At 51.3% G+C, this 26156-nt stretch overlaps 2 protein-coding genes across 3 annotated transcripts; both read left to right on the top strand.

Moving 5' to 3' along the window:
* The first annotated feature begins 7940 nt into the window (after window positions 1-7940).
* On the top strand, window positions 7941-9837 carry LOC136540061 (probable enoyl-CoA hydratase 1, peroxisomal). The gene is made up of 3 exons (XM_066532048.1): window positions 7941-8475; window positions 8909-9191; window positions 9576-9837. The coding sequence occupies exons 1-3, from the start codon at window positions 8054-8056 to the stop codon at window positions 9675-9677; spliced, it is 807 nt and encodes a 268-aa protein (XP_066388145.1). The 5' UTR covers window positions 7941-8053; the 3' UTR covers window positions 9678-9837.
* A 3179-nt stretch (window positions 9838-13016) lies between these two features.
* Window positions 13017-25841, top strand: LOC136540060 (uncharacterized). Of its 2 annotated transcripts, none has more exons than XM_066532046.1 (16): window positions 13017-13337; window positions 14029-14223; window positions 14301-14375; window positions 14469-14633; window positions 15179-15342; window positions 20503-20721; window positions 21294-21420; window positions 22332-22520; window positions 23091-23177; window positions 23317-23471; window positions 23620-23739; window positions 23850-24075; window positions 24470-24529; window positions 24615-24788; window positions 24886-24995; window positions 25130-25841. In XM_066532046.1, exons 1-16 carry the CDS (start codon window positions 13155-13157, stop codon window positions 25293-25295), a joined length of 2415 nt encoding a protein of 804 aa, XP_066388143.1. In that variant the 5' UTR covers window positions 13017-13154; the 3' UTR covers window positions 25296-25841. The 2 variants fall into 2 exon arrangements, with proteins under 2 accessions (XP_066388143.1, XP_066388144.1); XM_066532047.1 differs by lacking the exon at window positions 13017-13337 and adding an exon at window positions 13463-13503.
* Window positions 25842-26156: the final 315 nt, after the last annotated feature.

Below are 26156 nucleotides of genomic sequence, written 5' to 3'. Positions count from 1 at the left end.
GCCAGTGATGCTGGGGACTCCTCGCTCCTCGGTGCTCGGACATCGCTAGCGACGCCAGCGATGCCGGGGACTCCTCGCTCCTCGGTGCTCGGTCATCGCCAGCGATGCCGAGGACTCCTCGCTCCTCGATGCTTGGACATCGCCAGCGACGCCGGGGACTCCTCACTCCTCGATGCTCGGTCATCACCAGCGATGCCGAGGACTCCTCGCTCCTCGGTGCTCGGTCATCACCAGCGACACCGGGGACTCCTCGCTCCTCGGTGCTCAGTCATCACCGGCGACGCCGGGGACTCCTCGCCCCTCGGTGCACGGTCAACGCCAGCGACGCCGGAGACACCACTCTCCTCGGTGCTTGGACATCACTCGCAACATCGGGGACTCCTCGCTCCTCGGTCCTCGGTCATCGCCAGCGACGCTGGGGACTCCTCGCTCCTCGGTGCTCGGACATTGCCAGCGATGCTGGGGACTCCTCGCTCCCCGATGCTCGGTCATCGCCAGCAACGCTAGGGACTCCTCGCTCCTTAGTGCTCGGTCATCGCAAGCGACACCAGGGACTCCTCGCTCCTCGGTGCTCGGTCATCGCCAGCGACACCGGGGACTCCTCGCTCCTCGGTGCTCGGACATCGCTAGGGACGCCAGCGACGCCGGGGACTCCTCGCTCCTCGGTGCTCGGTCATCGCTAGCGACACCGGGGACTCCACGCTCCTCGATGCTCGAACATCGCTAGTGATGCTGGGGACTCCTCGCTCCTCGGTGCTCGATCATCGCTAGTGACGCCGGGGACTCCTCGCTCCTCGGTGCTCGGTCATCGCCAGCGACGCTGGGGACTCCTCGCTCCTCGCTCCTCAGTGCTCGGTCATCGCCAGAGACGCTGGGGACTCCTCGCTCCTCGATGCTCGGACATCGCCAGCGACGCCGGGGACTCCTCGCTCCTCGGTGCTCGGTCATCGCCAGCGACGCCGGGGACTCCTAGGTGCTCGGACATCACCAGGTACGCTAGTAACGTCGGGGACTCCTCGCTCCTCGGTGCTCGGTCATCGCTAGTGGCGCCGGGGACTCCTCGCTCCACGGTGCTCGAACATGGCCCGCGACGCCGGGGACTCCACGCTCCTCGGTGCTCGGACATCGCCAGCGACGCCGGGGACTCCTCGCTCCTCGGTGCTCGGTCATAGCCAGCGACGCTGGGGACTCCTTGCTCCTCGATGCTCAGACATCACCAGCGACACCAGGGACTCCTCGCTCCTCGGTGCTCGGTCATCGCCAGCGACGCCGGGGACTCCTCGCTCCTCCATGCTCGGACATTGCCAGCGATGCCGGGGACTCCTCGCTCCTCGGTGCTCGGACATCGCCAGGGACGCCAGCGATGCCGGGGACTCCTCGCTCTTCTTTGCTCGGTCATCGCCAGCGACGTCGGGGACTCCTCGCTCCTCGGTGCTTGGACATCGCCAGCGATGCCGGGGACTCCTCGCACCTCGGTGCTTGGTCATCGCCAGCGACGCTGGGGACTCCTCGCTCCTCGGTGCTCGGTCATCACCAGCGACGTCGGGGACTCCTCGTTCCTCGATGCTCGGACATCGTCGGCGACACCGGGGACTCCTCGCTCCTCGGTGCACGGTCAACGCCAACGACGCTGGGGACTCCACGCTCCTTGGTGCTCGGTCATCGCCAGCGACGCCGGGGACTCCACGCTCCTCGGTGCACAAACATCGCCAGCGATGCCAGGGACTCCTCGCTCCTTGGTGCTCGGTCATCGCCAGCGACACCGGGGACTCCTCGCTCCTCGGTGCTCGGTCATCACCAGCGACGCCGAGGACTCCTCGCTCCTCGGTGCTCGGTCATCGCCAGCGACGCCGGGGACTCCACGCTCCTCGGTGCTTGAACATCGCCAGCGACGCCAGGGACTCCTCGCTCCTCAGTGCTCGGTCATCGCCAGCGATGCTGGGGACTCCTCGCTCCTCGATGCTCGGTCATCGCCAGCGACGCTAGGGACTCCTCGCTCCTCTGTGCTCGGTCATCGCCAGCGACGTAGGGGACTCCTCGCTCCTCGGTGCTCGGACATCGCCAGCGACACCGGGGAGTCCTCGCTCCTCGGTGCTCGGTCATCGCCAGTGACACCGGGGACTCCTCGGTGCTCGGACATCGCCAGGTACGCCAGCGACGTCGGGGACTCCTTGCTCCTCGGTGCTTGGTCATCGCCAGCGACGCCGGGGACTCCTCGCTCCACGGTGCTCGAACATCGCCAGCGACGCCGGGGACTCCACGCTCCTCGATGCCCGGACATCGCCAGCGATGCCGGGGACTCCTCGCTCCTCGGTGTTCGATCATCGCCAGCGACGCCGGGGACTCCTCGCTCCTCAGTGCTCAAACATCGCCAGCGACGCTAGGGACTCCTCGCTCCTTGGTGCTCAGTCATTGTCAGCGACGCCGGGGACTCCTCGCTCCTCGATGCTCGGTCATCGTCAGCGACGCCGGGAACTCCTCGCTCCTCGGTGCTCGGACATCGCCAGTGACGTCGGGGACTCCTCACTCCTCGATGCTAGGTCATCGCCAGCGTCGTCGGGGACTCCATGCTCCTCGGTGCTCGGACATTGCTAGCGACACCGGGGACTCCTCGCTCCTCGGGGCTCGGTAATCGCCAGCGACATCGGGGATTCCTCGCTCCTCGGTGCTCGGTCATCGCCAGCAACGCCGGGGACTCCTCGCTCCTCGGTGCTCGAACATCGCCAGCGACGCCGGGGACTCCTCGCTCCTCGGTGCTCGGTCATCGCCAGGGACGCCGGGGACTCCTCGCTACTCGGTGCTCGATCATCGCTAGCGACGTCGGGGACTCCACGCTCCTCGGTGCTCGATCATCGCCAGCGACGCCGAGGACTCCTCGCTCCTCGGTGCTCGATCATCGCCAGCGACGCCGGGGACTCCACGCTCCTCGGTGCTCGGACATTGCTAGCGACACTGGGGACTCCTCACTCCTCGGGGCTCGGTAATCGCCAGCGACATCAGGGATTCCTCGCTCCTCGGTGCTCGGTCATCGCCAGCAACGCCGGGGACTCCTCGCTCCTCGGTGCTCGAACATCGCCAGCGACGCCGGGGACTCCTCGCTCCTCGGTGCTCGGTCATCGCCAGGGACGCCGGGGACTCCTCGCTACTCGGTGCTCGATCATCACCAGCGACGTCGGGGACTCCACGCTCCTCGGTGCTCGATCATCGCCAGCGACGCCGAGGACTCCTCGCTCCTCGGTGCTCGATCATCGCCAGCGACGCCGGGGACTCCTCGCTCCTCGGTGCTCGGTCATCGCGAGCAACGCTGGGGACTCCTCGCTCCTCCGTGCTCGGACATCGCCAGTGATGCTGGGGACTCCTCGCTCCTCGGTGCTCGGACATCGCTGGCGACGCTAGCGATGCCGGGGACTCCTCGCTCCTCGGTGCTCGGTCATCGCCAGCGATGCCGAGGACTCCTCGCTCCTCGGTGCTTGGACATCGCCAGTGACGCCGGGGACTCCTCACTCCTCGATGGTCGGTCATCACCAGCGATGCCGAGGACTCCTCGCTCCTCGGTGCTCGGTCATCACCAGCGACACCGGGGACTCCTCGCTCCTCGGTGCTCAGTCATCACCGGCGACGCCGGGGACTCCTCGCCCCTCGGTGCACGGTCAACGCCAGCGACGCCGGAGACACCACTCTCCTCGGTGCTCGGACATCACTCGCAACATCGGGGACTCCTCGCTCCTCGGTCCTCGGTCATCGCCAGCGACGCTGGGGACTCCTCGCTCCTCGGTGCTCGGACATTGCCAGCGATGCTGGGGACTCCTCGCTCCCCGATGCTCGGTCATCGCCAGCGACGCTAGGGACTCCTCGCTCCTTAGTGCTCGGTCATCGCAAGCGACACCAGGGACTCCTCGCTCCTCGGTGCTCGGTCATCGCCAGCGACACCGGGGACTCCTCGCTCCTCGGTGCTCGGACATCGCCAGGGACGCCAGCGACGCCGGGGACTCCTCGCTCCTCGGTGCTCGGTCATCGCCAGCGACACCGGGGACTCCACGCTCCTCGATGCTCGAACATCGCTAGTGATGCTGGGGACTCCTCGCTCCTCGGTGCTCGATCATCGCTAGTGACGCCAGGGACTCCTCGCTCCTCGGTGCTCGGTCATCGCCAGCGACGCTGGGGACTCCTCGCTCCTCGCTCCTCAGTGCTCGGTCATCGCCAGAGACGCTGGGGACTCCTCGCTCCTCGATGCTCGGACATCACCAGCGACGCCGGGGACTCCTCGCTCCTCGGTGCTCGGTCATCGCCAGCGACGCCGGGGACTCCTAGGTGCTCGGACATCACCAGGTACGCTAGTAACGTCGGGGACTCCTCGCTCCTCGATGCTCGGTCATCGCTAGTGGCGCCGGGGACTCCTCGCTCCACGGTGCTCGAACATGGCCCGCGACGCCGGGGACTCCACGCTCCTCGGTGCTCGGACATCGCCAGCGACGCCGGGGACTCCTCGCTCCTCGGTGCTCGGTCATAGCCAGCGACGCTGGGGACTCCTCGCTCCTCGGTGCTCAGACATCGCCAGCGACACCGGGGACTCCTCGCTCCTCGGTGCTCGGTCATCGCCAGCGACGCCGGGGACTCCCCGCTCCTCCATGCTCAGACATTGCCAGCGATGCCGGGGACTCCTCGCTCCTCGGTGCTCGGACATCGCCAGCGATGCCGGGGACTCCTCGCTCTTCTTTGCTCGGTCATCGCCAGCGACGTCGGGGACTCCTCGCTCCTCGGTGCTTAGACATCGCTAGCGATGCCGGGGACTCCTCGCACCTCGGTGCTTGGTCATCGCCAGCGACGCTGGGGACTCCTCGCTCCTCGGTGCTCGGTCATCACCAGCGACGTCGGGGACTCCTCGTTCCTCGATGCTCGGACATCGCCGGCGACACCGGGGACTCCTCGCTCCTCGGTGCATGGTCAACGCCAACGACGCCGGGGACTCCACGCTCCTTGGTGCTCGGTCATCGCCAGCGACGCCGGGGACTCCACGCTCCTCGGTGCACAAACATCGCCAGCGATGCCAGGGACTCCTCGCTCCTTGGTGCTCGGTCATCGCCAGCGACACCGGGGACTCCTCGCTCCTCGGTGCTCGGTCATCACCAGCGACGCCGGGGACTCCTCACTCCTCGGTGCTCGGTCATTGCCAGCGACGCCGGGGACTCCACGCTCCTCGGTGCTTGAACATCGCCAGCGACGCCAGGGACTCCTCGCTCCTCAGTGCTCGGTCATCGCCAGCGACGCTGAGGACTCCTCGCTCCTCGATGCTCGGTCATCGCCAGCGACGCTAGGGACTCCTCGCTCCTCTGTGCTCGGTCATCGCCAGCGACATAGGGGACTCCTCGCTCCTCGGTGCTCGGACATCGCCAGCGACACTAGGGAGTCCTTGCTCCTCGGTGCTCGGTCATCGCCAGCGATACCGGGGACTCCTCGGTGCTCGGACATCGCCAGGTACGCCAGCGACGTCGGGGACTCCTTGCTCCTCGGTGCTTGGTCATCGCCAGCGACACCGAGGACTCCTCGCTCCACGGTGCTCGGACATCGCCAGCGACGCCGGGGACTCCACGCTCCTCGATGCCCGGACATCGCCAGCGATGCCGGGGACTCCTCGCTCCTCGGTGTTCGGTCATCGCCAGCGACGCCGGGGACTCCTCGCTCCTCAGTGCTCAGACATCGCCAGCGACGCTGGGGACTCCTCGCTCCTCGGTGCTCGGTCATTGTTAGCGACGCCGGGGACTCCTCGCTCCTCGATGCTCGGTCATCGTCAGCGACGCCGGGGACTCCTCGCTCCTCGGTGCTCGGACATCGCCAGTGACGTCGGGGACTCCTCACTCCTCGATGCTAGGTCATCGCCAGCGTCGTCGGGGACTCCACGCTCCTCGGTGCTCGGACATTGCTAGCGACACCGGGGACTCCTCGCTCCTCGGGGCTCGGTAATCGCCAGCGACATCGGGGATTCCTCGCTCCTCGGTGCTCGGTCATCGCCAGCAACGCCGGGGACTCCTCGCTCCTCGGTGCTCGAACATCGCCAGCGACGCCGGGGACTCCTCGCTCCTCGGTGCTCGGTCATCGCCAGGGACGCCGGGGACTCCTCGCTACTCGGTGCTCGATCATCGCCAGCGACGTCGGGGACTCCACGCTCCTCAGTGCTCGGACATCGCTAGCGACACCGGGGACTCCTCGCTCCTCGGTGCTCGGTCATCGCCAGCGACATTGGGGATTCCTCGCTCCTCGGTGCTCGGTCATCGCCAGCAACGCCAGGGACTCCTCGCTCCTCGGTGCTCGGACATCGCCAGCGACGCCGGGGACTCCTCGCTCCTCGGTGCTCAGTCATCGTCAGCGATGCCGGGGACTCCTCGCTCCTCGGTGCTCGGACATCGTCAGCGACGCCAGGGATTCCTCGCTCCTCGGTGCTCGGTCATCGCCAGCGACGCTAGAGACTCCTTGCTCCTCGGTGCTCGGACATCGCCAGCGACGCTGGGGACTCCTCGCTCCTCGGTGCTCGGTCATCGCCAGCGACGCCGGGGACTCCTCGCTCCTCGGTGCTCAGATATCGCCTGCGATGCCGGGGACTCCTCGCTCCTCGGTGCATGGTTAGCGCCAGCGATGTCGGGGACTCCACGCTCCTCGGTGCTCGGACATCGCTAGCGACACCGGGGACTCCTCGCTCCTCGGTGCTCGGTCATCGTGAGCGACGCCGGGGACTCCTCGCTCCTCGATGCTCGGTCATCGTCAGCGACGCCGGGGGCTCCTCGCTCCTCGATGCTCGGTCATCGTCAGCGACGCCGGGGACTCCTCACTCCTCGGTGCTCGGACATCGCCAGCGACGCCGGGGACTCCTCGCTCCTCGGTGCTTGGTCATCACCAGCGACGTCAGGGACTCCACGCTCCTCGGTGCTCGGACATCGCGAGGGACACCGGGGACTTCTCGCTCCTCGGTGCTCGGTCATCACCAGCGACGCCGGGGACTCCTCGCTCCTCGGTGCTCGGACATCGCCAGCGACGCCGGGGACTCCTCGCTCCTCGGTGCTCGGTCATCGCCAGCGACGCCAGGGCTCATCGCTCCTCGGTGCTCGGTCATCGCCAGCGACGTCGGGGACTCCTCGCTCCTCGGTGCTCGGATATCGCCAGGGACGCCGGGGACTCCTCGCTCCTCGGTGCTCGGACATCGCCAGCGACATCGGGGACTCCTCGCTCATCGGTGCTCGGTCATCACCAGCGATGCCGAGGACTCCCTTGCTGCTCGGATCTTGCTACGTCTCGTCGGTGTGCTATCAAGTTGCTCCATGCTGTTTGAATCAGGATGTTGATTTTGGACAGCACGTCTGGGATCTTGATACGCGCATGTCAGACGACGTTGGTAAGCTTTCAGACTTCTTTGACCCTGCTACAAGATTCATTCTTCATCTTTCAGCAGGCTCGGGGACTAAGTGGGCACACTTCACCTTGCGCTGAGTGTGCTTGTTCTTATCTCGAGGCTACACTCGGTGACTGGCTGCATGCTCGGCTGGTCTTCTACTTTTTGACTCTGACACCACGCAACTACGTCACCTACTGTCAGGCTCGGGGACTAGCTGTGGGAGCATGGCCCCCGGTATCCTCAAGACAAGACATGGGTCGCACCATCAGAGATGGCCCGACCCACAAGATAAAGACGTGCACTGCATCGCAAGACATTATATAGTACCAAATAGGATATTTTACTTATAACCCTGTCTCTCCAGACTATATAAAAAGAGGCAAGAGTCCCCTAACGCACATGATCCATCACGATCCACCATCTCATTTACATACAGTGTTCGTGTGAGTACGCTAGCCAGCCCAACTCCAGCCGGCCACCGAACGCATTGGATGCTACGAGTAGTGTTGTCCCATGTGGGATCCATGCGTAGTGTGATCCATTCCAGGCGAGGAGGCAAGTCAAAAGTGGCCGCTAGCAGGAGCATAGAGGCACAGGCCCACAAGGTACCCGTACCCCCGAACTCCGGTACACCAACCCGAGACGCTAACCCAAACCCAATCAGACCGAATGGTCGCCGCATCACCGGACTCCGGCGACCTTATTGAGGTGGAGCCGGCGAGGCCGGGATCTCCGGTTGCCGTGGTGACCATCAACCGGCCGGCGGCGCTCAACGCGCTGACGAAGCCCATGATGATCTCCCTGGCGGCTGCGTTCCGGCGGCTGGGCGCCGACGACGCCGTGGCAGCGGTGGTGCTTGCGGGCCGCGGTCGCGCGTTCTGCTCCGGGGTGGACCTGACGGCGGCGGAGGAGGTGTTCAAGGGCGACGTGAAGGACGTTGCCACTGACCCCGTCGCGCAGATGGAGCTCTGCCGGAAGCCCATCGTCGGCGCCATCGCCGGGTTCGCCGTCACCGCCGGGTTCGAGATCGCCCTAGCTTGCGACATCCTCGTCGCCGGACGCTCCGCCAAGTTCCTGGACACCCACGCCAAGTACGTCTATCGTCCTCCACTTCATACAGATCACGATATGCTCGAATCAGTAAAGTGTTATAACTTAGCTGCTCTCGCGACTAGGATGACAATTAGAGGCACTCTTTGTTAGTTTACTCAATTATTAGTTTTCAGCTAGGCGGTAGCGAAAAAATTCTGTGTTTGGAACTTTGGGATACACGGAAGCTTGGTTGGAAAACTAGAGCTTTCGGTGTTTTTGTTTGGTAATTTTGTAGTAGAACACAAGATTGCCTGAACATAGTTCCACAGAAGCTGTAGTATTGCGCTTTTCAGCTTTGGCCAGAGCACTGAAACACTGCGCACTGCGCTTGTTCTCCAGATCATTACTCAGTACCTTTCCACTTCAATTTATTTATGCCAACCTGTTCGCGTCACTGTTGTGCTCTAATTAATATCTGGTCTTGTGATGTAGGTTTGGGATATTTCCTTCTTGGGGTCTTTCACAGAAGCTTTCTCGCATCATTGGGCCGAACAGAGCAAGGGAAGTGTCACTAACTTGCATGCCTGTTACTGCTGAAATGGCAGAGAGGTGGGGGCTTGTTAACCACGTCGTGGATGACAATGAGGTGCTGAGTAAGGCAATAGAGGTTGCCGAGGCTATTGCGAGGAACAACCGCAAATTAGTTGTATTATACAAATCGGTTATAAATGATGGGTTTAAGCTGGATTTGGAACATGCTCAAGCACTTGAGAAGGTTCGTGCCTGTACATTTTACTTGCATGCTAACGTTTTTTTAATAAAATTATCTATTTTAGCTGATCTTGTGTGGTAGTTTAACTACAAATGCGTATATATCATTGGAAAACTATGGGTGCTCCGTAGGAAATGTTCATCAAACATCCCCAGGGACCTTAACAACGGACACTTCAATTCTCTTTTGGTGATACTGGGCAAAAATTCGAGCTGAATATTTGTTTTTACTAGTTGTTGGTTGATCCTGAAAGCCAGGTGTGGTCTATGGCATTCTATTGGTATTATCAATAGAAATTAGTACAGATTTCCTACATCGTGTCTATTTCACTGACGAGACTATATTCAGAAAATGCACAAGCTCATATCTTTACTGTTCCAATTTCAGGAAAGAGGTCACAACTATTACAATGGAATGACAAAGGAGCAATTCGCAAATATGCAGAAATTCATCCAGGGCCGGAGTTCTAAAACACCATCAAAGCTGTAGGCTGCTGATGACATTTTCTGTGGTCCATGTACGATGTACAGCTGCTGAAAGCGTGTTCAGTAGTCTGAAAAATAAAGATGCCGGTGTGGCAATATACAGATACCGTCTTCTCATATTATGGAAAGAGACATACTTATACATAAGTTAACTGATCAGTGCTCACGACCTTTCAAACACGTGTTGTAGTTAGCTGCCAACCTGTGTTGCTTTCTCTTTTTCTGATGCTAAAACCGATCAGGTGCTGGGATATTTTGTATCTTCCCTGTCTCCCATGTTCCGCAAGTGGTTTAATGGAAAATGGTGTAGTAAGTTGGCTGGTATTGTTGAGGTGTACTCTTGCATCTTACGTAGAACATATTGTTGTAAATTTTGGAAATCTTCGTAAGGATAAATATGTGGGAAATCTTGGCAAGACGAACGCTAAGAAAGCCGCGACAGGTGACACAGAACAAGTGCGGCTGCTAATGTATATTCTTGGCAAAGTTCCAGAGAAGCAGACAACCCCTAAACGGATTGCAACTTTTGAATCTGTGTCACTACAGTGGAGCATTTTTCCAACTGAAGCCCTGAACACGTCAAGCAACAAGCTCAACGTTGACCGTATCTGTAGAGATGCACTAGCAAAGCTCCTATCACTAGATCTGCAATAGGGCGATGTCCTTAACAGCAACTGGTCCAGATCAACATGTTCCAATGCCTTATTACCCATGTAATGGGTACCCTATTTTCTCCAACCCAAAATTCAATAGTACAGCAACTATATTTCACTACATATGTCATAAACAATAGACTCACAAAAGGATGTCGAACTGATCAACTAGCTGTGTGAATTGGTGTCTCTAAGAGTCTCCAACGACCATCTATAATTTAATTATTAGTACTATTGTTTTAAAATACGGTCACATATTAGAAAGCTAGTGCTAATAATTAACTAAAGAGTTAAATGCACCAGTAGCCCTTGAACTCGTAAGCGTGTGTCACTTAGGTCCATGAACTCGAAAAACACACTTTTGGGTTTCTAAACTTGTCAAGTGGTGCACACCACTGCAGATCCATATAATACACGTAGGCATTTTTAGCTGACATGGCATGACAACATGACATGTGTTCTTACATTTAACCCCTCTAATTATCTCTTCTTCTCACGTCGTAGCCCATCACCCGCACGGCATGGTTCAAAGACGTGTCGTAGGGCCAGTGAAGACGTCGGGCCTGCGTGCTTCTGCGATGTCCTACAGGGCTCCGTGAAGATGCCCTCTTTGTAGCTCTGGAAGGCCCTGCTGTGGCGTGCAAGCAAAGCTCGGCCTCAACGGTCCCGTTTGCTTCGCTGAAAAAAGTCAAAACACTGTTCCGACTAATTTGTTACGAGAGGAAAACACTGTTCCGGTTGAAAAAACAAGTCTGAGGTCGTCGCCGGCAGCCTCGCCAGTGGCAGCACATCCAAGTCCAACAAGCAGGCATCTGTCCCCGCTGAGACCATGGAGCTGTCACTGCCGTCAAGGACCAACTGACCAAGGATAATGCGGTACGTGTCGTAGTTACATGTATGGCCGTATGTATATGCTACATACTCAAATGAATATACATGTGTGAATGAGTCATTCAAAGACGCTAGTAGGAAGCTGCTGAGCTTTCTCTGTGGTAGTGTGGTGGGTTCGGTGGAGGGCATCAACGCGATCAGGACGGTGACCCTGCTGACACTGTCCGAGCAAGAGGTGCTCGACACTGCTCTGATCCGACTATTGCAGCTGCAGCGGTGGTTACACGTACGACGCGTTCGAACACACCATCAACCACGTGTTAATCGTAGACCAGTGCGGCAAGGCTCCGAACTACCGCTTACAAATTTCGTCGCCACCATTGTCGGTAGCAGGAGGCGCCTAGTCGATGGTTCCGTCGCCGTTGTTGCCAATGGAAGGGGGCGTGCGCGCCTGGTTGGCGCTTCCGATGCCGTTGCCAACAGTAGATGGTGGCGGCGTGGTGCTGTCAGCACGGCCAACGCCACCGCCGCAGGTGCTTTGCCCATCGACGGGTGGTGAAACAAGTGGAGTGGCATCAGAGTCGTGTAACCTGTGCGATCGAACAGACACAAGAATATGGATTCTAAATTTTTAATAGTCATAAGTGGAGCGACAAGTGTGATATTATTGGCTACACGCGGTGAAGTGTACGTGGCGAGATTACCCGGAGCGAGGGAGGCAGAAGGCGATGGTGTAGCCGGCGACGCTGTGGCAGGTGAAGGTGCTGGAGCCGTCGTCATAGGCGTAGCTGTACGTGCACGGGCACGCTGACTTGACACACGGATGAGTGGGCTGTCGACGTCGCGTATGCGCCGCTGCAGCAGGGGTCTACGGGACGTTTCTGAACCACGCCATGCTATGGTCATGGGCTACTACGTGAGAAGAGATAATTAGAGGGGTTAAATGTAAAAACACATGCCACGCTGTCATGCCACGTCAATTAGAAATGTCTACGTGTATTATATGGACTTACGGTGCATCAGTTGACAAGTTTAGAGACAAAAAAAAATGCATTTTCCGAGTTCGTGAACCCAAGTGATATATGCTTACAAGTTCGAGGGCCGCCGATGCATTTAACTCTTAACTAAAAAATGGTCAATTGAGTGACCGTATTTTAGAAAAATATTACTAATAATTAAATTAAAGAGGATATGTGGAAACCATAAGGACAACAACTTGCACACCCTACACTCAACCTTATGTTTGTCTAGGATATTAGGTTAGTCGAGATAGTTGTGACAATGGATCAACACTAATAATAGACACGCTGGAAGGCAAGTAATTAGTGATCCAATTTTTTGAAAACCGTTTTGTCTCTCCTAAAGAACATCTATCTGGTATAGGGTGTCTATTTCTTGGAATTTTATTTTGTAACCCAACTTCTCCATTTCTATTTAATTAAGATTCTTGAAGCGAGAAATTGTTTTTTTTGAGTCTCCCATAGATCAAATCAAGGGAAAGAAAATTTAAAAGGTCAAACCTGACTTAGAGCATCTCCAAGAGTCTTTAAAAAATCTACTGTCTAAATCATCATTTAAAAAAAATTATTTAAGTACAAATCACTTTCTATCTCTATACCCTCCAATTTTTTTTTTACATCCTGTGCGCCCTATGGAGAGTGATTTTCGCTTTGTATTTTTGATCAGCGAGAAATTCAGAACATGCTCTTAGAAAATATTTTTTCACCAAAATCGCTATCACATAAGAAATATATAAAGAGTCGATCGGAGTTACTCAACTCCACAGTCAACGTAAGTCAAACATCACCAATCTCAAAGCAACGGCCACGTCAAGGGCGTCAGGGCGAGACAACGTGCTCGCCGTGGACCGTGGTGCCGCCGCGCGCCCGCTGCCCCGCTCCCCTCCGCCTTCCGCGCCCCTGCACTGCTGCCTCCAGTATACTGCGGCGGCGAAGCTTCCAGAATTCCTAGCCTAGGGTTTCTCCGGGCAGCCTTCGATGGGGCCTCCCATCTTCCTCCTCTTCCTCGTCCTCACGGCCGCCGCGGTCGTGTCGTCGGCCGCCCGGCGGGAGGCTTTCCGCCGGGACCCAGGGCACCCGCACTGGCACCATGGCGCTTTCCATGACGTCGAGGGCAGCGTCCGCGCTGACGTCCGCCGCATGCTCCACACCCGAGCAGAGGTACTCCCATCTCTTCTCCGCTTCCTCGCCTTCCACACTAAACCTCTCCGCCGGCGCATCCATGGCTCACGTGTACCAGTGCGATCCGCGAATAGGAGCCCAGTTCGACTAGATTCGATGCATAGTCTCTCATGACGTCCGCCGCATGCTCCACACCCGAGCAGAGGTACTCCCATCTCTTCTCCGCTTCCTCGCCTTCCACACTAAACCTCTCCGCCGGCGCATCCATGGCTCACGTGTACCAGTGCGATCCGCGAATAGGAGCCCAGTTCGACTAGATTCGAGCTGAGTCGGAGCATAGTCCCTCATGACTCTGCTCCCTATGTGGGATCTGCCCTTTGGATTTCATCTCTCCTCGGTGAGATTGACAGCTTTGTTATGAAGTGTGTCGTGCCAATTTATTCAGATTTTTGTCACGTGTACAAGTATAATTACATGATATGGCTGTACAAATCCTGGCTGGAATTGAGGATGACGGATTACGTTGCTCACCCGAAGTGTTATGGTGTAATCAAGAAGTTGTTACAGTTAAGCTAGTGCTTTATATAACAAAAAAGGTCATCAAACTTAGTGTAATCTAGACAACAATCGTTAAGTATTGTCCTTCCTTTTTTATCTGAAACATGTATGTTATTGCTTTTATTTTTATAGGTTTTCTGTGTTTATTTAACTCACCAGGAATGTTCTTCAGGTTCCATTTCAAGTGCCTCTTGAGGTTAATGTTGTTCTTATTGGTTTCAATGGCGATGGAGGGTATAGATACTCTTTGGATGGGCACAAGCTCGAAGAATTCCTAAAAGTGGGTTTCCCACTTCACAGGCCCTCTTGCTTCGAGACAGGGGAGCCAATTGATATCGAGCATCATATTATGTACAATGTTATAGCGGTAATTCCTCATTTCAGATAATAATGAATTGCTTTTCACAACTGTGTTATCCTATTGTCACCCAGTGCGATTTTTAGGCTGGACAACCGGAGCTGATTTCTCTTGAGAAGTCACTGAAGGAGGCCATGCAACCTGCAGGAACTTCAAGAGATGTAAGCAGGAATATATTATTTTCCTATACAGTGATCATTAACAGTTGTTCATAATTGTCACAATACACTCTCTAACTATTTTGTCCCTCACAGAGTGAATATGGCAGGGAATTGCCTCTATTTGAAGTAGAAGCGACTGCAGTGGAATCGATATTTCAGAGGCTATACTCATTCATTTTTGACACGGAGCCTGGTTATCCTGCAAACGAGATGGATAGGCCTGTTCCTGTTGCGATATTTGTTGTTAATTTTGATAAGGTGAAACCCTGTATCACCCCCCTCTTGATTGTATTGTCTGCTTCCTGTTTGTACTTTGTGCTCTGATGCCTGCATGCAAATTTTAGATTATAGAAAGTGCAGTCCTTCATGGCTATATAGGAGTCAAGATGCAATATCTTGTTTCATCGTCCTGTACTTTATAGGAAACAGTACATGAGAAGTTGAGAAACTTTTTGAAATGTACATAATAACAACTGTTCTTGGATATTTGTAATAAAAAATCCACCAGCGGGAAAATGTATCCTTAATAAGAGGCGAAACTCTCACCTTTTACAGATTAAAGTCTACCGTAATTTCCCCCATTGAAACTAATTTATTCTCCTCAAAGGACATTTAGATAGTCCTTTCAGCTTCCTTACTTTCTGTAACATCTGGGAAATATCCAGAGCTGAATCTTACAAGATTTTGATCCAAGCTCCACAATCCTTACTTTACTAAGGAGAAAACTAGTGCTCTTAATCTTCATCTTCCTTTCTTATTCTTTTGAGATTTGTAACTAACATGGTACATATTTTCCTTGGCAGGTTAGAATGGATCCTCGAAACAAAGAAGTTAATCTTGATAGTTTAATGTATGGTACAATTGGTGGACTAACAGAACAAGAACTAAAAAAGCAAGAAGCAGAATACATTTACCATTACCGTTACAATGGCGGTGGGGCAACTCAAGTTTGGCTAAGTTCTGGAAGGTGATAATTGTTCTAACCTGCTACTATTTTGTTACAACTTACAAGTTACAGTGAAGCTCCTCTGCTTCCCTATCAAAAAGCCACATTTTCATTCACCACCAGAAGTACCCAGTGCAGAGAGCTCCCGCTCTGTGCGGGGTCTGGGGAAGGGTGTCAGTGGCAAGCCTTACCCTCGCATGTGAAGTGCGAGGAGACCACGACTCGAACCCGGGACCTTCCGGTCACAGGCGGTAAGACTCTACTGCTTGCACCAGGCCCGCCCTTCATTCATTCACCACTAGAAGTGAAGTAAATTAATCCTGTTGTGGAGAGCGCTTCAAAGAGTAATCTCGGGAAAACAAACAAGCATTACCATTTTGAAGTATTGACTGCTTCACTTCATGACAATCATGAAATTATACTTTTTTTTCTTTTTTTTGGACACGTGTCCCTTTTCAATTTCATGATGTGTAGATGTGAACCATCACGCAATCGCACAGTTACATGGTACAATCGCATATCTTTACAAAAATAAAATGGCTGTATTAGCGCTATAGCTCTTAAGTCTTAACACCATTAATTTGTACTCAGGCTCCTTTTTCTATACTTACGCAGCTTCAAGGATAGCGCACAAGATTTAATTTTTATCAGTTGTTATTCTTACTTCATATAATTAGTTTGTCTCCTTAACCAACCATTGTGACCAGTGAACTAGGAGACTTGAGTCTCGTAAAATGTTGCATACACTAAATGAGGTTGGGGTTATGTCAGAAAGGTGTAGGTATGTATCTGTCGGTGTTTCGGACCGGGGGGTCCTCCACCAACTAGTGAATTTATCCTGCGTGTTCCTGATTCCAGATGATGATGCAAAGAGACACAAGGTTTATACTGGTTCGGGCAATTCGAGCCCTACGTCTAGTCTGGGAGATCGATCTTGTATTCCTTGCACCGAAATGCTTGTAGTAGGGGGTTACAAGCTAGGCGAGAGAGGGAGCCAGTCCCAGGTCTCGGCGAGGTGTGGTGTGGGCTGCTTGAGACGTTGCTCTCAGGCGGCTGGGAAGTGTGTGTTACAGGGCGTTGTTCTTCGTGAGTGCCTGCTCTCCAGAAATAGCCCAAGTCCTTTCCTTTTATAGTTTGAAGGGAGGACAAGGGTAGTACATATGCTTAACTATACGGTGTCGTGCGAACAGAGGCGGCGTGTCCGAGCCCTGTGGCCTGTCCCTGTGGCGGCGTAGTCGTCGGAGTGGTCCGTCCTTGGAGCACTGGGGCGGCGTGCTGGTCACATCCGATCCTGTGCGTCATGGGAGCTCCAGGGCTGCCTGGTCTCGGCAGACACGAATCCCGAGATAGCCGAGACCCTGGTGCATAGTGCCGAGGCCCGGAGAGAGCGGTTGATCTGGTGTGCTGGTTCGGAGGCGGTGATGACCCGGGCCAGGCTGCCCATGTCGTGTTGTTTTCGAGGCGGGGATCGCGGGGCACAGTGTAGTGCGGGCGCTGATCGTGGGCACAGCGTCAGAATACAGTGGCCGGTAATCCCCGCCGTGCCCTGTCTCAGCTGGTATGGCGCTGATGCGACCTCACGTCTCGTCGGCCATTCCGCGGTGTCGAGCCGTCGTCCGGCTGAGATTGCGGGAGTGGTTGACGCATTAATGGGACATGACGTGCTGTCGGGAAGATCGGCCGAGACGGGGGCGACGGGCTATGGACAAGCCGGCCTCGAGGGATACGGAGAATGAGGCCTCGCGCGAGACGGAGGTTGGGCTCCTTGCCGAGGCCTTCCGTGAGAGGCCTCGCGCGAGGCGGAAATTGCGTCAGGACGCCGAGACCTCCCGTGAGAGGCCTGAGGCGATGCGGAGAGCCGGGTGGGCTCGGACGGGGCTGGTTATGAGCCCATGGCTTATCCTCTAACTTTGCCGTTGATGGGATTTTAGTGCCTCTTTTGGTGTACGCTCGGGGTACCCCGTTTTATGGTACCCGACAGTATCTTCTTGAAAGAGAAAATTGCATATTTGCCAGCCAAAACAGTGGGCTTCGCAGATTTGCCATGCTAACCGTGGGTTTCGTAAAAATGCCAGCCAAAACATGTGCTTTTTGTTTCCTCGGCCATTTTACCTTTTTTTCTCCTTTCCTTTATCTCTCCTAAAATTAGCCACGCAGAAGGACAAATTGTTCCTGGGGCAAATTCACTCTCCTGGAACCAAATCAACAATCAATCGGTCGTTCACTTCGTCTCCCCACTGCTAGAAGGTGACAAGGTGCTGCGGCTCTTCAGGTTCGGGCAGCAGCGCGCGGCCTAGGAGGCAGCAGATGTAGCAAGCAGGCAGCATGCCGCCGATGCCGGGGACACGCTGTGGAATGCCGCGACGTGTGCCCTCTGGTAAGCCAAGAGCCTGCTGCTTTTCTCCTGTGACGACCCTACCCAGTGGCTGTGCCACACGCTGATGACATTGGAGAGGGAAACCATGGGCCTCGGTGAGTTCCTGAAGCTGTTCGATCTTGAAATCAGAACCGCCTGATCTATGGATTTTAGGCGGGGGGAAGCATCGGGCGGCGGGGGCGCCATTGTTCATACTTCATAGGGTCGGGCAGACGACAATCGTCCAGATGAGCGGCGGGGAGACAAGCCAAAGACTGATTGATCGTCTGATTCGGTTCCGCGAATTTGTTCTAGGGGCAATTTTGTCCTTCTGTGTGGCTGATTTTAGGAGAAATAAAGGGAAAAGAGAAAAAGAGGTAAAATGGCAGAGAAAACAAGAAGCACATGTTTTGACTGGCATTTTTACAAGCCTATAGAAAATCAAATAAAAGGAACGTCTTTTCATTCCCGAAACATCAAATGGAAAAGAACGGGGTGTATTTGTTACTTCTAACATCTCTAGTAGACGTAAGGCTAGTTTGCATCTTTATAATCAGGTTCCACCAAGCACAGTGTGAATCCTTCTCTTTTCTCTCTGATAAGCATAGATATTGTAGCAATTCTATTTTCTTTATATTATCATGGGAACTTGGAGGGCAAACCTGGCACATTGCTGAGTCTCTCCACTTTGTCCTGGAGGTCGTGGTTCTAATCAACCTCCTTGCAAAATAAGCAAGGGTAAGGCTAACTAACAATTCCCTACATCCCACCTTGTGTCAAAATAAGAGAGAATTTCTTGTGTGCCATTAAAAAATTGCTCTCCCATCTCTGCCACAAAAAAAGTGTGTTTTCCTCTGGTACCACAATTTAAGTTTCTTTTACCTCAACTACCATTTCCATCTGTTTTTGGTGACTTGGGCGTTAGCTGTAACGGGAAAAGACCAATTTGCCTCTGTGTGCTGTAGGTTCCTGCTAGATTTCGTTTCCCTTCTATGCCACTCATTGATGAAGCACTGCTGCTGCTTTTCTATGTAATATATAGCAGCAGGATTGAAAGAAACTACTCCAAATCAACAAGACTACTAGAAATTAGTACTCTTACATTGCCAGAAGCTCTCCCCAGACCCCACACAGAGCGGGAGCTCTCTGCACTGGGTACGCCCTTTACATTGCCAGAAGCTCACCACAAATTCCACAAAAGCTCCTTGGAATAGCATTAGCAGAACAAGCTTAATTACCTTTGATACTTCACCCTGGTTCCCTAAGACCACCATAATTTACTGATCACAACTCCTTTGTACCGAGACAACAAACAAGATCTTAGAAGAAACCACAGTCTGCAGCTAATCTAATGACATCCAAACCCAACCTAACACTAGAGCCAGTAGTGCTCGTTGTAGCACTGATGATCAGAAATCAAGCAGATGCTAGTGCTACCCTACCACTGTCGTGCCTGTAGACCACAGGCGAGCGGAGCGAGCTTTGTGGCCTTGTGGGGACGCCGTCGTTAGGCGGAAGCAGCCATCTCTAGGGACGGGGACGTGAGAAGCTCCACCGCATGTCCCAGCCTTGTCCGCATCGGAGCCTCCCATTTACCCATTCCCCTCCCATTTACCCATCCGGGAATGCTTCCTCGTGGCTGCGTCCGGAAGAGTAGGCGGCAGGGACAAGGAGGTGCTGACCAGGATCGGCAGGGAGATGCGCTCCATGGAGCTGGGGGCGATGAGGTGCTGACCAGGATCGGCAGGGAGATGCGCTCCATGGAGCTGGGGGCGATGGCGCAGATGGGCATGGGGGCTTCAGCCATCGCAGTAGTGGGCGACTGCATCGCGGCATGGATGGAGAAGAGGGAGCCGATGGGGCACTCGTGCCAGCCAGGGCAGCCACGGTCGGGGCGGTGCCTGATGGCAGCGCGGTGGCATTGAGGGGGCCGGCGGCGCGGACGCATGGGTTCCCCTGACCTGAGCGCTCCATCGACCTGAATGTCTAACTGGCGTCCGACGGAATGGAATCTATTAGCAACCTACAACACACAGCGGTAAATTTGTCTTTTGCCATCCACTTAAGTTCAAGTCAGCAAAAACAAACGGTAGTGGTCTGGAGATAGAAAAAACTTGATTTGTGGTACCAGAGGGAAACACACTTTTTTGATTGCAGAGAGGGGGGAGCAACTTTTTTTTTTTGGTGGCACACAGGGAATCCTCTCTCAAAATAAGCACAGCGTACACCCCCTTTACATTATCATGGGAACTTCTGGCCTTTAAAGGGAAGGTGTCAAGGTCATAAGTTTAGTCTTGCCAATTGCGTGATCGGTTTGCAGCTATATCCACACCCCATCTTGTAGTCATTCCCATCAGTGTACTCAGCTATGTAGCGGAAATAATATTTAGATGATTGTTTTCCATGATTACTTTATAAAGTCATGTATTTTGCATATTTAACTGCCTGTAAATCTAGCTGAAATTCAGATTTATTTTGTGTTATTTGGTCGTTACCATGTGCCAACAATTATAACGGATAGGTAAACCGAGAGACTTAGAACTGTGCAGAGAAAGGAGGAAGCGATGATGGCTTCCACTATATGGGCTAAGGTCGAGATTTGAACAAGGAAAAAAAATTGACATGGGTTTTATGATTTGTTTACTTGCATGCCATAGATAATTTCATGTGTATGACCTTGTCCATAAGGAATGCTTGTGTAGAGCTGCCGTACCAGACCATTATTCATTGCACTTTGGAGTTGTTTTCTTTTATGATGCACTTCAATTGCTCAGGCAGCTTTAAGTTATTTGTGCTCTAAACTCCCACTGGATTGGCCTCTGCAGATTTGTTGTAGTAGATCTTTCAGCAGGCCCTTGTACATATGGGAAAATAGAAACTGAAGAAGGCAGTGTCAGCTATAGGTCAATGCCACGGCTATCACAAATAATCTTCCCAAGAGGACTTGCTGCCCCAAGTGCTAGTTCAACGCAAGATATTTTCATTGGGCAGCTCGGAGGTTTAATTTCAACTACCATTGAGCATGTGATAGCTCCTGATATAAGGTATTTTCAGAAAGTAGAAATACCTTGCTTCATTCAAAGTTTCTTCATTATTTGAAACTGTCAGAATATTTTGTCTTGAATCTTGATCGGATGAAGTATTCACAGCAAGCAGTTGGTATTTGTATTGTTCACTTTTCAGCGTTTTTATTGGAAACATGTGATGCTACCTTGGTACCTATGTATGGCCAATCGTCTTTAGTTCCTCATGCATATCTTTGTCTGTTAACGTCCAGGCTAACTAGTCACTCTGTCTTGTATGATTGTACTAAATGTCTAACAACTTATCACCTAACCTAATGAATTACAGATTGGCGTTTTATATTTGTCTTCCATCAATGCCTCTAACTTTGCAAAAAAGGATAACAAATGATAGCTAACTTTGCAAATAAGGACAAAAAATGAACAAGTTATAGATGAATTACAACTTATGCTAACTCAAGGCATTTCTAGATTATGTTGGCCACGCGATACATGATATCTAGCATTCTAGCTCAACCTATGTTTTAGATGTCATGAATTCTTCTTCTTTTTTTAATTATTCTAATGTTACCCTTTTTTTTTTTGCATTCCAGATTCGAAACTGTTGACATGGCAGTGAGGTTGCTTGTACCTATTATTGTGCTACAGAACCACAATAGGTACAACATTCTTCAAGAAGGCCATAACTATAGCATAGATGTTCAAGCTATAGAAAGGGAGGTTAGTTGACTTTTCTTGTATGAGTTTTTATGTTTCTGAAGCTACATGGGTTCATGGTTGCCTTGCCAGTGTACTAGTTAAGACTAAAGACTATTTATTTGGGACATCAAAACTAGTCCTGAATAGGGAACACAGATGCTCTTCTAGCACAACTTGCAATTAGTGTTAATTCCAGCATAGTTTACTATCAGTCAGCTTTGCTGCTTCAAATCCATATGCGAACAGTTTTTCATCATCAAAACGACTTACCAGTTACAAGGAACAATGTTTTGTGGCAAATGCAATAAATTGTTAAATTGTTTTCCTCTGTCTATCTAATTGCCATATGCATTATCCTTTAGGAGAGTGTATAGTAACAATCTGTGCTCGAGTTGCTATCTTGTTAAAATTAACCAGATTATGAGCTAGTCTGTCAAATTAGTGCATATTAGGGCCTGTTTGGTAGAGCTTCACTCCCTGATCCTTGGATCCAGCTCCTTGATTCTGTTGGAGTGATTCAAGTTGATTCTGGTGGGGGACCAAGGTGGGGAGCAGGTGAGAATGGAGCGGTTTTTACCTCCCACCGCTTCCAGTGTAAATGGAGAAGTGATTATTTTCTGCTCCCCACCAGAATCGCTGTGGGATTTTGCTGTTTGATTGAGGAGTGATTCTCGTGGAGAATCTGCTCCAAGGAGCGCTGCCAAACGACCCCTTAGCTGAAAAAGAATATCAGTACAATTAGATGGCTTAACCTACGCGACATATCCTGGACAAATTATGTTTTTGCTGGTTTTGTACAGCAAAGAACCACATATGGTTTGTTGATTAGGATCCATATATTATATATAGTCTATTTTCTTTCAACTTGTGACCTGGATTATTACATGCCATTATGCATCCTCCACATTTTCTTAGAAGTTCACATTTTTCAGGTTAAAAAGATGGTCCACCCTGGTCAGGAGGTAATAATAATTTCAGGTTCGCATGCGCTGCACCAGCACGAAAAGTTAGCTGTTGCAGTTTCCAAAGCAACACGTAGCCATTCTCTTCATGAAACAAAGAGTGATGGCCGATTTCATGTCCGTACCAAAACTTACTTGGATGGAGCAATACTTAAAGAGGTCTGTTGGATTTTGGCTTTATCCAAGTGATCATGTTTGAACTGCAGAAGAAATTTGCAATTGTTGCTAGTGCACATACCTGCAGGTTTTGTGTGCTTTCTGTATGCTTAAACAAAATGGACACTTCTGGCAGTCTTTATATTTTTTACATTGTCCAATTTTCACATTTTGCATATACTAATGTCTAAATGAGAATTTGGCACACAGAGAAGTAGGCTTGGATTTACGTTAAAAAAGAAGAAGTAGGCTTGGATTCACCTGACCTGCCATCTATCATATAGCTGTTTAATCATGCCTTAAGGATAAACAAGCACGATTGTATGATTCATAATCTTCATCTCCTGATTATATACTTTTGTAATGGGAAAGGATTGAATCAAGTGCAAATAACAGACATGTTCTCACCAAATGTAAAAGGCCATCATCAAATGGATGTGTTACTGAGTTTCTTGAAGTAAAACTCAGTTTCAAGATGGTGCAGAGTAGGAGAATTGTAAAGATCGGTCTAAATTTCTTCTTGTCTTAAATTTTGAATGCAGCATTGCAATGATGTGCTCTCGACATATACAGGAAATGGAGCGGTCTGCTGATGTGCTGTCTGCTGGTTTATTAGAAGTTGCAAATCCTTCTCTCTCAAGTAGATTCTTCCTAAAGCAGGTGCATAATATGTTCTGTCTGATATATCCTGCAAGCTAGCATCTGTTTCATGAGCCTCTATACTAAATATTTTCCTACTTTTATTTATATGAGTGGTCTTATGGATTTTTTTATTGTGATTTTTTGGCATTGGCTACAGCATTGGACCGATGGAGAAGATGATGTAAAAGATTCTATTAAGCACAAGCCCTTGTGGGAATCTTACATGCCCAAAAATAAGAAAGAAAGGAGAGGAACTGGAAAGAAGAAACATGGAAGTCTGTACAGAACTTATGGGACCAGAGTAATCCCAGTGTAAGCTTCACTTGCATGGGCAGGCGCCTCTTCCCCCTCTCTCTCTCCATCTCTAGCAGAACATGGTTACAAAATCAATCTATCATGCCTCAAAATTTAATTCTGACAATGATCTAAAATTAGACCCTTTTTCTTAATAACCCTTCAGTTTTGTATTATCACTGGCCGATGTCGACGCTGAACTTCTCATGGAAGAGGAAAGTCTTGTTTGGGCAAGTAAAGATGTTGTTATTGTGCTTGAGCATAACAATGAAAAGATTCCTCTAAGGTATTTTTGTGTTTCTGTCAGGCAAAGATATTTCATGAATTCTTGTATGTACTGCATTGCTGAAGTTACTTCTATATTTAATTCTTTATATCATCCATTTGCTGTCACAGCTATGTGTCAGAAACGACTAGGCAGTTTGTTCTTCCGTCTCTCGCACAGCGCCACATCTTGGCTGGTCTGGCATCAGCAGTTGGCGGTCTGAGTGCACCATATGAAAGGGCATCATGTATTCATGAAAGACATGTAGTGAACTGGCTGTGGGCTGCAGGCTGTCATCCGTTTGGGCCATTCTCAAACTCCTCCCAGATCAGTCAAATTCTCCAGGATGTAGCACTGGTAATGTTATCAGCAATAGTTTTTCATTTCTATGAAATGTACAATGAGTAGGCAGGGAGCGAGGGTGGTCAATGCTTCCTATTTTTAAGTGAGGCTTAAAGTACAAAAGCTGTTCATGCTTCCTATGGTTTGCACAGTGCATAGGTATGCAAACTGACCCAAAAAAGAAGAAGAGGCCAAACTATGTCCCAATTGCTTGTGTGAGTTTTTGCCAGTTTCAAATTTTTGGATCAACATAACTTGGCTATGCAATGCATCCAATTATCCAAATCCAAGAAATCTTGGTACTGTCGTCGCATAATTTTTTAGTTTGTTGATATTTCAATGGCATAATTTTTTTTTCTGTGCTTTCATATCCACTACCACTATGTAACCCATGTTTTAATGTGTGTAGAGAACTACAATTTATGCTCAAGTCGATGCTGCTCTTCGCAAAATAAGAGACACATCAGAGGTCCTACATGCAATTCAGCGTACATTTATTCACCTATTTCCTCAATTGCACAGAAAGTATAACTACTATCTCTGGTCTGGTGCAGTTTGTCCAATCTTTTGCATCAGAGCATCTTAAGACGCCATTAGGAGAACTTGTGAAAGGTAATAAAAACAAGTCCACCACTGAGTTATGGGTAGAGAAATTCTATAAGAAGGTAACCACTCTTCCGGAGCCTTTCCCCCATGATCTTGTTGAGAAGTTAGAAGAGTACCTGGATGTAAGTATATATATCTCATATATTGCATAAGTGTACTTTCATGATGAAAGATGCATATATATGTTCTGATTTTCCTTAATCTATGATGCCCTTGTAGAAACTTGAAGGGCAACTCGTGGACTTGTCTTCCTTGCTGTATGACCACCGGCTGGTGGTTGCATATCAAAACAGTACCGACATCCTGCAAAGCACTATATTTACACAACAGTATGTTTATACAGAGATGCTAGATTTGCTCATTTGCACCTGGCTACTCTTTTTGGCTGTCTTTTTGAAACTCGCTGTTTTCATTCTGTTTCATTCGAATCATTTTTACCCCCTTTTTTTTTTTCTCTTGACAGGTATGTGGAACGTGTTCTAGCTAACGAGAGAGACAGGATGAAATGCTGTAGCATTGAATATAGTCATCCAAAGCAGTCATCCCAGGCTTTTGTCTATGGAGGGATCCTTCTGGCTGGATTTCTTGTGTATTCACTGGTCATTTTCTTCTCTTCACCTGTTCGCTAATTTTATGCCCAGATGCAGAAAGTCGTGGATGCTTTATGGTAAGCTAGGTTTGTCTGGGCTGTCAATCTTCACGAGGGAATGATCTAAATTGTGTTGGATACAGAGGGCTTCGGCACAGTTTGAGTGCTATTTTTGGATACACAAGCAGTCAGATGGCTGATATATGTAAGTGAGTCATTTGCCCGCGATAAGCTATAGTCGATTTCGCATAAGAGCTGGTGCGGGCTACGAAAATATGAAATAGTTTCCCCCCATTTTGCAACTTGTTACTGACAGAAACCCGTTTGTTAATAAACCCCCCAGTTTCTTGAGAACTAGCCAGCAGACATGTTGTGGCCTTGGAGTTGTGCAAGGGCAAGTAGTCACTTTATTTCATGGCAAAATTTCTGAAAAATTATGTTCCATGGCTCGTGTATTTTTTTCACCTTTTGAAAATTGCCTGAAACTTGTCTAATTTTCTTTGACTTAATTCGTAGAAAGCTCATCTAGAAGGGTATGAAAGTCGCTTCATTGTAATCAATACTTTTTGGGAACTCGTGGGAAATTGCAGGTGTCAGTTTTTAAAACCTTCTAAATTTGAACTTTCAGCTCGCAAACTCGGTTTGAAGACTTGGCTGTGATCCGGTTTTGTGCTGTTTTGAATTATGTAACTTTCAATGTTCTTGACTTTCTCACGTATTTCGGGCCTGTTGGCAGCGGCTGCGGCTTGAAACCGCAGCGAACAGGCTTTTCATTCTCTGAACATGTGAGAACTGAGAAGTGAGCTAGATGGTGAACATCCACCGTGGATTCGTCGAATCTGGTGATGAGATACCGGCTCAAGCTTGAGGATCAGCAATTATGAGTCGATGACCTCCCTCA

This window comes from Miscanthus floridulus, chromosome 2 (assembly GCF_019320115.1).
Source record: "Miscanthus floridulus cultivar M001 chromosome 2, ASM1932011v1, whole genome shotgun sequence".
NCBI lineage: Eukaryota > Viridiplantae > Streptophyta > Magnoliopsida > Poales > Poaceae > Miscanthus > Miscanthus floridulus.
Note: the sequence above shows the minus strand (reverse complement) of the source record. Positions and strands in the feature narration are given on the sequence as shown.